At 38.0% G+C, this 15,669-nt stretch overlaps 1 protein-coding gene across 2 annotated transcripts in view; it reads left to right on the forward strand.

The window, feature by feature from the left end:
* The window catches only part of slc49a4 (solute carrier family 49 member 4), a 46,789-nt gene that overhangs the window by 27,846 nt on the left and 3,274 nt on the right, over nt 1-15,669 (forward strand). Inside the window, exons 6-8 of one of the 2 annotated variants that reach the window (XM_077216270.1) lie at nt 3,124-3,191; nt 6,596-6,723; nt 6,999-7,263. In XM_077216270.1, the coding sequence (XP_077072385.1) occupies nt 3,124-3,191; nt 6,596-6,723; nt 6,999-7,237 (435 nt within the window). In that variant the 3' untranslated portion in view covers nt 7,238-7,263. Of the gene's footprint in view, nt 1-3,123; nt 3,192-6,595; nt 6,724-6,998; nt 7,264-9,177; nt 9,361-15,669 lie in introns of those variants that run through there. The other variant, XM_077216268.1, reaches the window with a different exon arrangement.

Below are 15,669 nucleotides of genomic sequence, written 5' to 3' on the forward strand. Positions count from 1 at the left end.
GCGGCGTGTGTGTTTATGTCGAATTGCCATAAAGCAGTTTGTGTTTCTCACTCGTTCTCGCTTCTCACGAGACTTCCTATTTCCGACTTACCGGGACGTTAATCCTCATGTTGCAAGGTTGGTTTTCCACCTAGGAACGTTAGGGGGAGCAGGGAAAGTCACCATTCTCACCAGAACAGGTTATTAGACCATCCAAATGATTTCTAATCGGTTTTATTAAGCTGAAATAGTTGCCGAATGCACCTTTAAGATCATCAAGCACGGAGATCTAGAATACCCTGAAGAAAGTGTTTGCTTTCACAGAAGTATGCAATATATATCACAACAGAACATTTAGCAAAAACATCATACATTATATTGTATCAGTATAAAACAGTAACATCAATGTAATTGGGATATATGCCATATCATTCTCCACCTTGTCCCGAGTCCTAACCATCACAATGCACTATACTGCATGACAGAAAAATTTGAATTTGAAATAATGCTTTGGACACACATGATTTACACGTTTTGCCAAAAGAAATAGCATAGGGTATGAAATTGCAGCGTTACAGCAGTAGACATAAATCACAGAATGGGAAATAGCAATTAATACATCCAGGGGCGCTGGAACCAGGGCTCTCTCTGCCACTTCATTCCCCCAAAACCTTTAGCTCACATCCCCATTTGCAGATATTAAATGATGAAGTCTTCCTCTGCTGCCTCGCATTAAAATCGCATGATATATGACATTCTGATATATGGTATGGTTCACTGTAGTTTAAGCACTTGATGTTTATTTCAAATAGATAAAGATGTCTTTTACCCCTGCAGTAAGACATTTCTTCAGCACATGTATCCTTAGACCTTATAAATCCCTGGAGCAGCGGTGTCTTAATGCCGTTAAATGACAATGTGCTTGTCCAGACAGGGATAGTGTTAAGAATGTGGAGAAATTTAAAATGCACAGTGCTGAATCTCCACACATGATAAAATCAACATTACATTTGATTTTGTGTATTCTAGAACGATGAAGCTGTCAAATAAATGTCACGTTCATTTGTGCAAAAATTAAGTGTCACGCAAATCACACTTCACAGGACTGACCTGAGAAGTATGAGAAATATCCAATCAGTGTGTTATTGACCATTTTAAAGGGATGGAATGAATTAAAATGATTTTTGAACGTGTCCTGATGTTAAATTGTTGATATTTCAGTTCATCTTGGAGCCAGGAGAGCTCTACTACATCCCAAAACAACACGGAATCTTTATATTAATTGTATACTAATATAAAAATTAGTTAGCATGAATGTTAATTAGCTACTGTGACACTCTGGTCTAGGAAGATTAGCTAGCAATGAGCGAAGTAATATTCATGCCCAGTGTTCTCTGAATAGTGACATTACAACCCAGCCAAAGACAGTGGGATTCAGCTCAGGGTACAGTTTTTGTCCACAGGTAAGAAGTACCGTGTAATAAGTGTTTTGCTGAAGGTGCTTTCCTGTGCAGTGACAGTCCGGTGCATTGGGAGAGATATGTTGTTCCTGATGGCAAAGAGCTTAGCCAGCATTCTCCTCTCCATCACCACCCCCAGGGGATCAAGGCTGATGCCCAGACAGACAGAGCCAGCATTTCTGAGCGCTCTGTTAGCTTCGCTAGCTATCATATCAGCCAAATCAAAGTCTGATGCTGTAACTTTTTCTGACTAGAATAATTTTTCTCCTTGCATGGTATATTTTGGTGGATGAGAGACGAGTTTATTTTAGAACTCTTTTTATTGGCAGAGAAGATATAAATAAAAACATCTTATGTAGTGGTTTGATAGAACTGTTAAGAGTATTAAAAGCTAAATCAGACTCAGTCAAGTTGTTTTACTAAAGAACTTTGGCTGAATCAATACTGTTGCAGTGTTTCCCACAGGACTTTGTGAGAGGGGGTGTACCTCGGCCTTTCGCACATGTAGAGATGGAGCTCTCTGCATTCACTGTAACCGAAGTGAATCTGAGACACTAAGGTTACGTTCACACTGCGAGTCTTGGTGTTCAATTCCAAATTATAGCTTGATCGGATTTTTTTTTTTGTATAACTGTTCACATTGCTGTTTTAAATGGGGCTAATATCAGATTCAAGTGTGAACAGATCATGGTCCTGAACTGACCTGCATGTACAAAAGAATGATACACGCAGCACGCTATCATACGGAAGTAAAGACTTTAAAGTAAACGATTACGCGTTTATTCATTATGATCTGCTGCAGGATCCAGCAAATTTATTTAAAAAACAAAAAACAAAGATGAGGGTGCGAAAAAAGAAAGCAGAGTTTTTAAACATTTATGATACAATGCCTCATGTTTTGCCTGTATATAGAGCTATTTATTCAGCAAGAATGCATTCAATTGACTGAAAATTACTCTTATAACATTATAAAAAGTTTAATGGTATAATGTTTTTTTTTTCAAATAAATTTTCTTTTTAACTTTCTATTCATCAAAAAATCCTGAAAAAAATGTCCTAAAAATGTTTAAGAAGCACAGCTGTTTTCAGCTTTGATAATAGTATAATAAGAAATGTTTATTAAGCACCAAATCAGCAAATTAGAATGTTTTTTAAGTATTATGGGATACTGGAGAGACTGAAGGTTTAGCTTTGCCATCACAGAAATAAGTTACATTTAAAATGGTTATTTGAAATTGTAATATTTCACAATATTACTGGTTTTTTTATATATAAATAAATCAATAAATACAGCCTTGGTGAGCTTGAGACTTCTTTCATAAGCAATCAAAAATATATGTTTTAATTCACCTTTGCTTTGACGAACAATATGTGGCATTTTATTTGGTTCTCAAATAGGAACTTTTTTTTTGTATCCCTGCTCTTATCAATACTGTGGTTGACTTCAGCCATGCCTGACACAGACCATCTGTTTTATGAAGTCTGCTGCTGAACCAGATTGCTCATCAAAGATATGTCCGTGGACAGCATGAAGTCTGCCAGTTTATTCCTCCTGCTGATAGACACAGTTCCTCAGACTGTAGACGCTCCTGGCTCACTCCCCATCAGGCTTCTTCATCACGAGTGAGGTCCAGCATCACAAGCAGCGAATAATCCCCTCTGATCACTTTCTCTGTTCTGATAGGTGGACGCTGGCTGGATCGGGTTCTGGTCCATAGTTGGAGGCTGTGTGTTTGGTGTGGCCATGGCGAGGTGAGTAATGCCTGAGAAATGATGGTGATGTAGTCATGCATTTGAACTTGATAACATTTACTGTACATGTATTGTCCAGTGAGATGGAAAAGAGAAATAGCAGACCCTTAAACATTAGTCATATAGGAATCCAGGAATGAGCTTTACTGACTAACTGCTGGGACTGCCAGCGTGCTAAAACTATCTCTAAATTCATCTCCGCTAAAGAACCGTTCTTACAGCCATCAAGGCATGCTTTTGTAACAAATTCACTGCCTTCAACAAAACATTTCAAAACAAATATTGTTAAACTCCTACATTCGCATCTTTGGCCATCTCAGTGGTTTCAATAGGTGTCTCATTCATTCAACACCTTTAGTTACGCATCAAGGTAAAAAAAAAATCAACTTTTATAAATGCATCTCAAGACCACTGTTCTGTTTTGCTGTATCCAGCTGCTTTGGAACTCTCCATACCAGCTGATAGCCTGTAATCGTAATTCAAAAAAGGAAACCTAAAGCTAGGACTGTGGATATGCAGACTGTAAACAAAGCTGCACTTGCTCTTACCATTTTCAAAAAAGTCTTGCTCTCCACAGACGAATTCAATGAATATCATCACAGATGAGATGCTGATGAAAATTAAGAAGAGCTTTCTCTGTCTGCCCTCTTGATATTGTCATTTGCTTGCTTTTGGTACTTCCATTTTTCTTCTCATGCACTGGTTCGCTAAGCTGAACAGCCAATCAGAGTGACAGGCTCACTGACCAGCTCCCCCTCCAATTCAACATTCGAAGTCGGCATTAAAATTCACCAGCGAGGGTCTGAAAAAATATCTAGTTTTTCACAACTAGTAAAATGATAACTTTTAAGACCAGCACTGGACTGCTTTAGGAGTCGGCTAAATGGCAGGTGGCAATCGTACAATGGCTGCCAACTTCCACCTTTCAGCGAATCAATTAGGGTAAGCGTCACATAAAATAATACATATTCATGAATATAACCCACGCCTGGCACAGTTTGTGTCCTGAGCCACTGACAGAAAAAAAACTTCCTGCGGAAAAAAGATATGAACAACATCAGAAAAGTTGTTTTTTTCACAAAAATATGCAATTTTATATATTTATACTTGTCACAACAATGTTTTAGGCCTAATTATTAAAATTTTATGACAAAAATGCCAGAATTCTGACGTTTCTAACTTTCTAAGTTTTTATTTAGCTTTAAAATGATCTGATATGACTGTATCCCTGGCGACTAGGCATACTTAACCAGTGTCAAACTTGTGTCATGCTTTTCAGAACATTCCTACGCTCCTGCTGGAAAGACATTTATTCTGTCTTTGTTAGGCCACTTTTTACCCAGGGTGTTTTGGATCCTCCCTGATCCCAAAGCTAATTTATTCTCTTTCTGCTAATTTATTAAAATCAGCTTTTGTTATGAACAGTGGGTGAAAATGCTAATGAAATGGTCACGTTGCACAGACTGATCAAGACACTGACATAGAGAAGAGAGAAAGAGCAAACTGTTGTCTGCAAAAAGCAAGAGATTTGTCTGTCCCCGTTGACTAAATGTTGGCAGTAGGGCTCAATTCAGTACATACAGTCAGGTTTTGCATTTTGAGAACCTTTTAATTAGGAAACTGCATTTAACCAATTGCCACATTACTGTATTGGTTTTGGGGTTGGTACACACATTACCCTTAAGATAGGGAGGGACAAAACATCAATAAAGACTTTTGAGCTTCCCTAGTGTGATATTCAAATCGAGTCATGAGCCACAAGCCGAAAGGGGATTGATAAAGCTGATTGAAGATTGCACACCCCGCCAGTTTCTTTGCCACTTTTCCGTGTTAGCTTTTTTCTCATATTGGCTGTTCATTTGGGACAGGTTGCAGAAAGAAGCAACAGATGCCCCACTAAGTCTCTGCGGCAGCACGGTCCTATTAGTGGTTGTTTGGCGAGTGATCTCTCGTTAATGGGCCCCTGTGAGTTACAGGGTCCAGCGCCCTCCCTGTGCCACGAATCATGCAGCAAATGCGTTAACATGAGTTATTATCACCACCACCAGCTCTCCGCCGCAGAGTGCATCCCTTTGGGTCAAGTCCATGCTTTAGAAAAATGGATGCATTAAAATCAAGCTGCAGGGGTGATGGCTTCACATTCTAATTGATGCGATTCCGGAGGAGGATATAATATCCGCAAGCCCTCGTCAAAGACTCATCCTCGTTCGCCGTTATGGTGGAGTTGTCCTAGACGAGTGAATCATAAGAGGCTGTCTCCGCAGGTCAATTAACGGTTTGTGGTGTGAGGTATACTGAGCGGTTGGGCAAACACTGGGATGCCTGACAACCACCTCACTTTAATTGTCAGAGAGCAGTCGGGAGGTAGGGGTGACATTGATTTTCGAATGAAGAAGGCGATGTTATTTGGTCAAGAAAGTGAGGTTGACAACCGATTAAAGTTAATGCTTTATATTTTAAAAAGGGATATCTCACCCAAAAATAGAAATTCTGTCCCTGATTTATATGTTGTTCTAACGTATGACATGTATTCCAACCCATATGACTTTTTTCATGTAACATGAAAAGAGAAATGTTGAAAAATGTCCCACCCACAACACCATAAATGTGTTGCAAAAGTAGTCTATAAATCTTACATGCATAATATCATTGATGTCAAACCTAGAGTGGCACATTTTATTTGAATATATCGGAATGAGAGCTGTAAAGATTTTCTGTGAATATTTGCATACATTTCTGTCCTCACACAAAGCTATTTAATTGCATTAGGAGATTTGAAATATGACTTTTAAGGCATAAGGGGCACTTTTTTTTTTTTGGAGCATATACAATTATACAAATTCACAGGTTTGGAATGGCATGATGGCAAGTAAAGGATGACAAAACTTTCATTTTGAGGTGAATAATTACTTTAAAAGGCATTAAAAGCCCATAAGCCATTATTAAAAATAAGTCTTGCAACCCCGACACAAAAAATAACAGCTAACTCCTTCATAAAGTGTTTTTATTATGATGGCTTTCATCTCTGTTGTGAGGAAAGGTGATGAATAACATGCCCTAGTGATATTGCTATGTATTGCTGCCGTCATGTTAGAGATAATAAATTGTTTCTGATGCCTGATGAGAGAGACTGTGTGAAGAACTTAGTCAGAAGCTATGAAATGTATTATATTGTGAGGATTTGTTTTAAGTTTTCTCCAGTAGGCTTGTTTTTGAGGGACAAGATTTTCCGCGCCCGCCTGGTCTCTGACGTAGGTGCCGAAAATAACATCTGTGAAAAAGTTTCACGTGTGCCTGCCTATAATTTGCCTCTGTACTTTTTTTTTTGTGTGTGTCTTGTTCTGTCACCTTTGAGCTATGACTCGAGATTCAAGTTTCTCTCTCTCCTCCTATTTTGCCCTCAGGTTTGCTGACTATATTCGAGGGATGTTGAAGCTGATTCTCGTGCTGATGTTTGCCGGTGCATCCTTGGCGGCCACCTGGTTCACTCTCACCTGCTTGACCAGGCTCACTCACCTGCCCTCTACTAAAGGTACGCTGTGGTGAAAAGGACAATATGTTCTGCCTCGTGCACATGTCGGTCCGCGGGGAGTCTGCTAGGCAAACAGCAGCATACAAGCAATTTTATCTGTTAGAGGGAGCCAGAGGAACTCATTAAGTCCTGATCGGTGAAGAGAAAAGGGGAGTGGGTATCTAGAGAAGCCGGCTTGAAACCAACATATGCCCCATAGATCAGCCAGCTCAGATATTTCCATCAATAATCATTTTATGGTTGGCACCTGACTTTTTTTATCTGCTCTCTCCCAGAATTTCTGGCAGACAGAGCTTTCAGACTCATGGGTCATCTCTCCATCTGGCATGATTTTATATTGCACACGCATGTCCCGTTGCCATCCGTGCCTTCCCATGCCTGTCGTGATTCATATCACTCACTAATGAACACAAGACTATGTTGTGGCAACATCAATTCATCAGAACTTATTCTAGATGGAATCATTATGCAAGGAATGACTGACAATGAACCTTCGCCTAGCGTGTTCATGTAATCTAATGTTGCCACGGTCATTTATACCGGTTTAAAAACCATTTATACCATATATACCAGTACTTCCTTACATCCAGTGTGTCAAATTAATGCCAGCCACAAGCCAAATGTGGCTATGTTTTGTGCAGTGCCAGTTTTTTTTTTTTTTTTTTGCTTCTCTTTCAGTCATTGCTACATGCAAGATATCTCTGAATGGCATTCAACAAGAATTGCCATTGCTTAGAAGCAACAGTGCATGGTTGAATAAACACATTTGATTGTAAATGCAGTGCAAGCACTTTTCATAGAACTTGCATGTAAAGAGTTTTCATGCTTTATTGCTTATTATTTTGTCTTGTATCTGAATGTTCTAAATAGTATTCAAATAATATCGAAATAGTGATATTCATTGTGTAACATTATGTAAGGAATAATTGGCCACATTACTACCTTGACTTTTAAATTTTTCAAAATGCAGTGGTGCCATTGTCAGTTCTTCTATTTATACCATGGTTACACGTATCTCAGATATTTCTCATGATTACATCTACACTACACTGAAAAGTTGGGAATCATTTGTAATGAACATGTTTATGAAAGCGCTTGATGCTTGTCTTGTTCTGTCACCTTTGAGCTATGACTCGAGATTCAAGTTTCTCTCTCTTCACCAAGGTTGCATTAAATTGGTCAAAAATTGCACCACAGTTAAAAAGTATTGGGTAAGTAAGTTTAAAGGTATTAATACTTTTATTCAGTTAGGGAACATTCAATTGATAAAAAGTAACAGTAAAAGACTTTTACATTGTCAAAAATTGTCAAAAGAACAGCATTTATTTAAAATAGACATTTTCCTAACAATGTATCACGGTATCTATCCACAGAAATATTGGTATTAAACCATTTTCAACATTGCTTATATTTCTTGAGCACCAGATCAGCATATTAGAATGATATTAGTAATGGCTACTGAAAACCAGCTTTGCCATCACAGCAATACAATATGTTCAAATATAAAAACTTATATTAAACTTTGTTTAAAAGGTTAGTAAAATTGTGAAATATTATAAATTTTTTTACGGTTTTACTGTGTTTTTATTTAAAAAAAATGCATTCTTGGTGAGCAAAAGAGACGTTGTCCTTTTGAACGGTAGTGAACATTAAATTAATTTATAATGTTTCAATTTGATGGGCTCCATTTTGGTGATGCTGAAAATGCAAAAAAAACATTTTTTTGCGTCATTTCCCATAGGTGTTGTTCCCATAAGTTTATTTAATTTATGTACCCCCACACCTCAAGCATCGAGTTATTCATCTATAATAATCTTTTCTTGTATACCAACCAATCTTTTAGTTGTTCAGCCCATTTTGTAATGAAACCTAGTGTTTGCTATGTACTCTTCACTTACACTGGCAGCTGAGGCTCTGATGTGCTTTTTCTCTTGTTTTTGTGCATTTTTCTCTTTGCCCTGGTTAGAAGCAGTTTGGGTTTGTTTAAAATAGTAATGTGCGGTCACACATAGAGTAGCTTCTATCACTGAGAATGACAATAGACTGATGAGTTTCTATAGCAAGGTTTTTCTTTTTGTCAATTTTTTAAAGAAAAATTGGGTTTTGGAAATGAAAGTGTATTTAATATTGGAATAAAAGACATTTTATTGCAATTTCCACACTTCATTAAACTTCAGCTTTGCTAAGATAAAAAGAAAGATTTCTGTAGTACCAACTTAGCACATTATAATCATTACATAAAGATGAGGTTGTAAGTGTTTTCGTAGTTGATTAGTGTACTATCTGCTGAAATAGGGTTTGCCTGCGCAGGAAGAAAGATTAAATTAGAAAGGGTTTTTTTCCACTCAATCAGTTGCAAAGTCTTTCTCTTCCTGTGTAAAGAAGGTATTATTCTAGAAATGTATTTGAGATTCAGCCCGCTGTCTCACTTTTTCTCTCCTTTTGCTCCTTTAGCCACTCTCTACACCTCCTGCATCCTGGTGGGTATCTTCATCAACAGTAGTGTCCCCATCTTCTTGGAGCTGTTCATTGAGACGGTTTACCCTGTACCTGAGGGCATCACCTGCGGAGTGGTCACCTTCCTCAGCAACCTCTTCACTGGACTTATGCTGTTTTTCCTCACCTTTTACTTTACAGGTACCTTGATATTTTTAACTCTTTAAATGCAATGTTTACAGCAAGGAAAACAAAGCTTTCACTCAGCCTAAATTAACACATGGCAGAGATATGGACTTAGATTTAGGACAGTGTCATTGTACTTCTCCTGAAATATGATTAACTTTCAGTGCAAAGCTGTTCGCATGAAAAAAAGTGCATGGAGTTTGACTTGTCTGCCCTGTCTTGCTCTGTATATCAGGGTTCCAGACTGCGACCAAATTGGTCCCATATGCAACCGTTTTTTGAGAATGTGCGAGTTAAAATTGTATGTGGTCGGATTGTGCGAGTGGACGCTCGCGCAACAGAACGCCGTTGTATCAGCTTCTGCAGTCCGTATCTTATGTTCAAAATGAACGAGTACATCATGAATCAATTTTCCAAACGGTGTTTTTGACTTATCCTGAATCCCTACGGTACGCTTATAATAAGTGTTTATATTCTGACTATTTTATCCCGGGCTCGGCTCGGCTCGGCTCGGATGCGGAGTTGCCCAGTGCCCGTATTATAATACTCCAATCTTTTAAAATGTAATGCATACATTTGAATGTTTAATGATTTTTAAAAGATAGAAAGATGATGCTGATAGAAAGATGATAATAGATAGATAGATAGATAGATATAATATAATTCAAATGTAAATTGATAGATATATTTATACACTCCTAAACAATTCTGGGTTGTTTAAACTCAAATTTGGGTCAAATATGGACAAACCCAAATGTTGGGATAAAAATGTAATATAATATAACGTAATATATAATAAAATGTATTATATAATATAATTATATTTATACTATATAATATATATAGTATAAATATAAAAATGTTTTTATATAATATATTACAGGTATTTATGCTGCAACCCAGAAAGCCTTTGCTAGCCTTGGTCCATTAAAACCACTATTCATCAACATGCATTGATTAATCCCATGGCATGTAGCAACAAAAAAAAAAAGTGCGACCAACTGAGAAAGTTGGTAGCACCAGTGCAACCAGTGGAAAAGTTAGTCTGGATCCCTGTAAATACAAGCTTCCAGCTGAATATTGATGAGTCACTTTCTGACAGATTTCTTTGGAATGACAGGTAGTTCAGTGATAGTTTTATTCTACTTCTTGCTATTGGTGGACACCGTTTGTCAGGTTAACACAAAGGCTGTATGTGTTTTTCCATTCAAAAAACAGCATTTTGTTATATGGTGTGCCTACATAGCGCATACATGACATATATACACATGACATATATACACATGAAATATATATGTAACGGAGGCCAGCTAGTAGTTGCTGTGCGAGTAAACCTCACTCCTCTGATCTCAATAGGCGCTCTAGCGAAAGATGCTAGCCTCTTTAGCCTCCTTGTTAGAGCGCCTGACTCTCATGCCGGAGACCCGGGTTCGAGGCCCGCTCGGAGCGGGTCGAGTGGGACCCGGGTGAAGGGGGTTACATATACATGTAGATAACATAACATAACGATGGCTTCAATGATTGTTATTTATTAATGGTTTTCAGCGTTCACTAAGACATTCACCAAGTATGGGCGAATCTCCCAAATCCTTTCCAGAAAATGTCCATTTCACATTTCACCCCAAAAAATAAATAAAAATAAAATCTTATTTTGCATAAAGAAAATGCAATTTACTGTCAGAAGTTTTTACATTTGTGATTTTATTTTCAGGAATATTAAGCACATTTATTCTTAATCATTTTATTCACATTTTTTTTCAAAGTTAAAATCAATTTGTTATTAATTCAGTTTACGGTAGTGGTGCAAATACTAATAAGATGTATAAATAAATAGTATTAATTATATTAGATTATAAATATTTATAGTATTGTATTATTAAAATATATAAATTAATATAAAGATATAGTAGTCTTGTTAACGTCTCTTTTTATGCATTACAATAATGAGATTTGGGAATTTAATTTTCCTGAAAATAATATAATAATATTAAGTCATAATAGCATTTTATTTGCTTTTTGCTTTTTATTTTTTGGGTAAAAACAGACTTCCGATACAATAAAAGGCGAATAAAACTGGTGAAAATCACACAGACATGCATTAAAGGAGAGATGTGAGCCATACATGGGACCAGAATATGATATAGTTTTTTGTTTTTTTTACTTGAACCTGTAAGCAACCATCTAGCCAACACTAAGAACATCCCAGAAATTAAATAGAGCATCTCTGAAACTTCATAGCCATGTCTAGGAAACCACCCACAACATGTGGTGTTTGTCTGTGAAAAAATTACCACCCCCATTTTCTTTAGAAATTAGCATGTGTTTTGAATTGTACTGCTGTCAACCTCTGATCACACTGACCACTGTCAAATCCAGATGTCCGCTGTGATACTTATCTCCCCATTCTGTCAGTGGCCTTGAGTGACCGGCTGACAGGTCTCTGTTTTTTTTGAGCAGTTAGGCTGCTGGACGGCTCCCAGGTGTCAAGAAAGACTGCGCAAACTCCTCAGTCTTCCTGCTGATCCCTTGGAGAAGATTAAACTGAGATGAGTGAGCTTAACTGGCTCATCCTTTCAAATCTGATCGGGTTATCGGTTCCAAATGAAGCCATGAGATTCGTTCTGCTTTTGTGTTGCTGTCAGTGCCGCAGTTCCCCGCCAACACCGTGCCACGGCTGAAAATAATGTTGGAACAATGAGGTCTCTATATATAGATGGTTATTGCTTTGGCATTGCTATTGAGTTTTGAACGCTTTCTGTTTAGGCCAAGCAGTGTGAAGGTGCTGAAGAGATGATGGATGGATTTCTGTTTGTTTCATCAGAACCATCCGGCAACCTCTCGCTGTTTGCACTGGCAGAAAGCCCTTCTAGACATAATAAGCTCTCTGTTAGCTAAACTGCACAAAGTCCTCGTCTTAAAGGTGTAGTTCCACTTAAAATTTGACACATAGTTAAATTAATAGAACTTAAGACAGATGTTTAAAATGATGTGCATGTGCATTTGAATAAAGCTCTAGTAATATCACCCTTGCACATTGATGTACATTTATTCTGTTGTTTTTATTGGCATTTTCCATTCTCTTTATAGGATATTTCTTTGAAGTAATGGCCCAACTGTAAAGGGGTTGCAATCTAGTGGACTCGCCAATTATTGTAGTCAGTTCTAGACATTCTACTCAAAATTTACTGAAGGTAAAATTTGGATGCTGGAATTTTTACACTGTACAAAATGTAGTGACAAACATAAAACCAAAGCATATATTCGGCTTAAGGGCACTGTTACACTGCCTTTTAAAGTTTGGGCTCAGTAAGATTTTATTTTTTTCTGAAAGAAATTAATACTTTTATTATGCAAGGAGGCATTAAATTAAATGTTACGTTTTTCTGTTTTAAATAAATGCTGTTCTTTTGAACTTCCTATTCATCCTGAATTAAAATGCTTCACAGTTTACTCAAAAGTATTAAGCAGCAAAACTGTTTTCGACATGGATAATAAGAAATGTTTCTTGTGCACCAAATCAGGAAATAGAATGATTTCTGAAGGATCTTGTGACGCTGAAGACTAGAGTAATGATGCTGAAAATTCCGCTTTGCAGGAATAAATTCCATTTTAAAATGTATTAAAACAGAATGTCTGGCTGCTGGTAAGCATCCGTTGGGCTAGTTTTTGTGGTGTGTTCCACATGCGTCTCTATTTGGGCCCTCGTCGGTGACAGTTCAGCCGATTCAGCAAGTTGAATTGAAGTCAGGGCCATCTGTGAGAGAGATCATCTGATTGGCTTTTCAGTTTAGTGGATGAGTGCATGTGAATAAAAGCGAAAGTGATGACAGGGAGCGAAGAAGTTAAGACGGCACACAGACAGAAGGCTGTTCTAATTTTATATCATCTTACCTGAGCATTCCAATAAGCAAGTATTTTTATAACAACATGAGCCGCCTACTGCATGGAATAAAGAAAGTGATCAACATAATGGTATTTAAAATGGTATTTAAAATGGTAAGCAAGCGCTGCTTTGTTTACGGTTTGACTATCTGCAGTCCTAGTTTCGGTTTCCCTTTTTGAATGAGGAATATGGACTGTTGATACCTGCTGATATAAACAGTTATTTCCTTATACACAGGTGCAGAGCTCACATGCTAGTTGGCAGTTGACTGTAGTCTATGCAGTGTGATCAATTGCAGCTTTTTGGCCCAGACACAGCTGATGCGAGGCGACAACAAAGTAGACTTTTGTCGCCGCTAGTTCTTTGACGACGGCTTGGTGTGTCACGGCCTTCAGAAGAAGCTTGAGTCTTTTGTTTACCTTGTTGTAATTACCCTGTTTCTTTTGATTTCATTGCTAATATAGATCTGAAGTATTGTGTAGAATGGTTACCAATGTGCAATGAAAATTGCCTGTTTCCTCTTATATTGAGCCTGCCTCGATGTTCTTTTATTTTCCAGATCCTTTTTTTTCAGCCACCCAAGGTTGTATTGATGTGCTTTTAAGAATAGCACCTGCCTGTGACAGATGATGCATTCACAAATTTCTTACACTTTCTTTGTATTTACTTTAAAATGAAATGAAAGGGATGTGCTTCATTGAGTGACCGTTGCGGACCTTCCCAGCTGGCCATTTAAATTGCCAAGGTTGGTTCATTCACCCTTAAATCCGAAAGCTGTGAATAGCTGGTAAAGATTGAACATTCAGCCTTTTTTGATTGTGGCTTAGTAAAGGACATGTCACTTACTGTTTGAGGGTGGCCCGTCTGTCAAATGGCAATAATAAAATTAAGGGTCCAGTAACCTTTCGTAGAGACCCAGAGTGTGTACTTCCTGATGGGGTATGCCTGCTCTAAACTCTTTTTGCAGCATTCGATTTAGCAAGTTTCCTAGAGCTTTTCACACCATGATTGAAAGCTAAGGTGTGTAATTTTTTCGAGTATATTTTCCAGGGATTACATTTTTATGATATAATGCACATATATATATTTTACAATATTTTATTGTATATTATTGCATATATATTAATTGTGCATGCTAATTTCCTCATTTTAGTTTTAGACATTGTTACTTAAAGTTAATTTTTAAAACAGTAATTTAATTGTAATTGTAATATGTACACAAAAAAAGCGTGTATGTACTGTATGTATATAGTTTACCCTTTTTATTAATATAATTGTATTTATTCTATAATATTAATTATAATTTATTGTAATTAGTTTTTGTTTAATTTAATGTCTTATTTTCTAAATAGAATTTTTCCTCTTTTTTTATTTGGAATCACATATGTATATAACAAATCAAACTCAGAACTGCAAAATATAATTCAAGTTTAATCTTATAAGGAGAAAACAGTGCCAAAAACTGTCAGTCATCCTCTCTTGATTCTGCTTGGGGCCAGAGCAAGACATTAAACTGATCTGAAATATGCCATCGGTCTGCCAGCTGAATGGGGAGCGATTAAGAATAATTACCGCAATAAGAGGACCATCTCAGACACCCCAGCTCGCTTGACAGGAAGTGCGGAGCCCTGTGGGTGAGTGAGACGACATTGGGCCGTGCAGTCACGAAGCGAGACAGCGGCTGTAGGATGTTTCCTCGCATCCCTCCCTCCTTGTCCTCGCTTTTGTCCCAGCGCGCCGCGTGTAAGAGATTGTGAGTGTCACGGTGAGTGGCCTGTTTACGCTGTCGTTCCACCGTGGCCTTTTCAGCACATTACAGCCCATGAGACGATGGCAGGAAAGAGACAGGCTAAATTGCACCCTTAATAACAACATCTCTGCATTCTGCTGTCAGGTATTAAGAGGAAGGAAATGCGACATAACAGTTTGACTGCTGTGTAAACTGACAGACAGGATATAATTGCTGTGCTCCTATTATTGCGAGACAAGGAGGAAGAAATCGAATCCTTTAAACCAACTTCTTTTGTATTCTCCATAGCGGCGTTGCCTCAGGGAGAGGTTGGGCCGCTCTGTCCAAAGTTCTGCCTTCCATTAGCGCTGGAAAGGTGACTGTTGACGACTCGCGGATTTTTGGGGGGCGTCTGATTGGATTACCTGAGCTGAGCCGAGCCGCTCTCTTCATTAACATGCGCTGCAGACATCCTGCCTGGTGATGCTACCTCTCTCTTTTAAATTGATGAGGCTGGGGCAGGCGTGCAGCACAGACATAATAGCCAGATAAACACAACTCCATTACCCTGCCGCTATACCAAGCGCAGCTGAAGGGCTAGTAAGGCCTGATTAATGAGGGGGCTTTTGGAAAGAATCCCCGCTCTCCATTTCTTCGAGTCAACATGGCTCTATCGTCCGCCGTACCTGGTTGTGTTGACTGTGCTGCATGC

This window comes from Siphateles boraxobius, unplaced genomic scaffold, assembly GCF_051911475.1.
Source record: "Siphateles boraxobius isolate OS27281-9 unplaced genomic scaffold, OSU_SipBor_1 7, whole genome shotgun sequence".
NCBI lineage: Eukaryota > Metazoa > Chordata > Actinopteri > Cypriniformes > Leuciscidae > Siphateles > Siphateles boraxobius.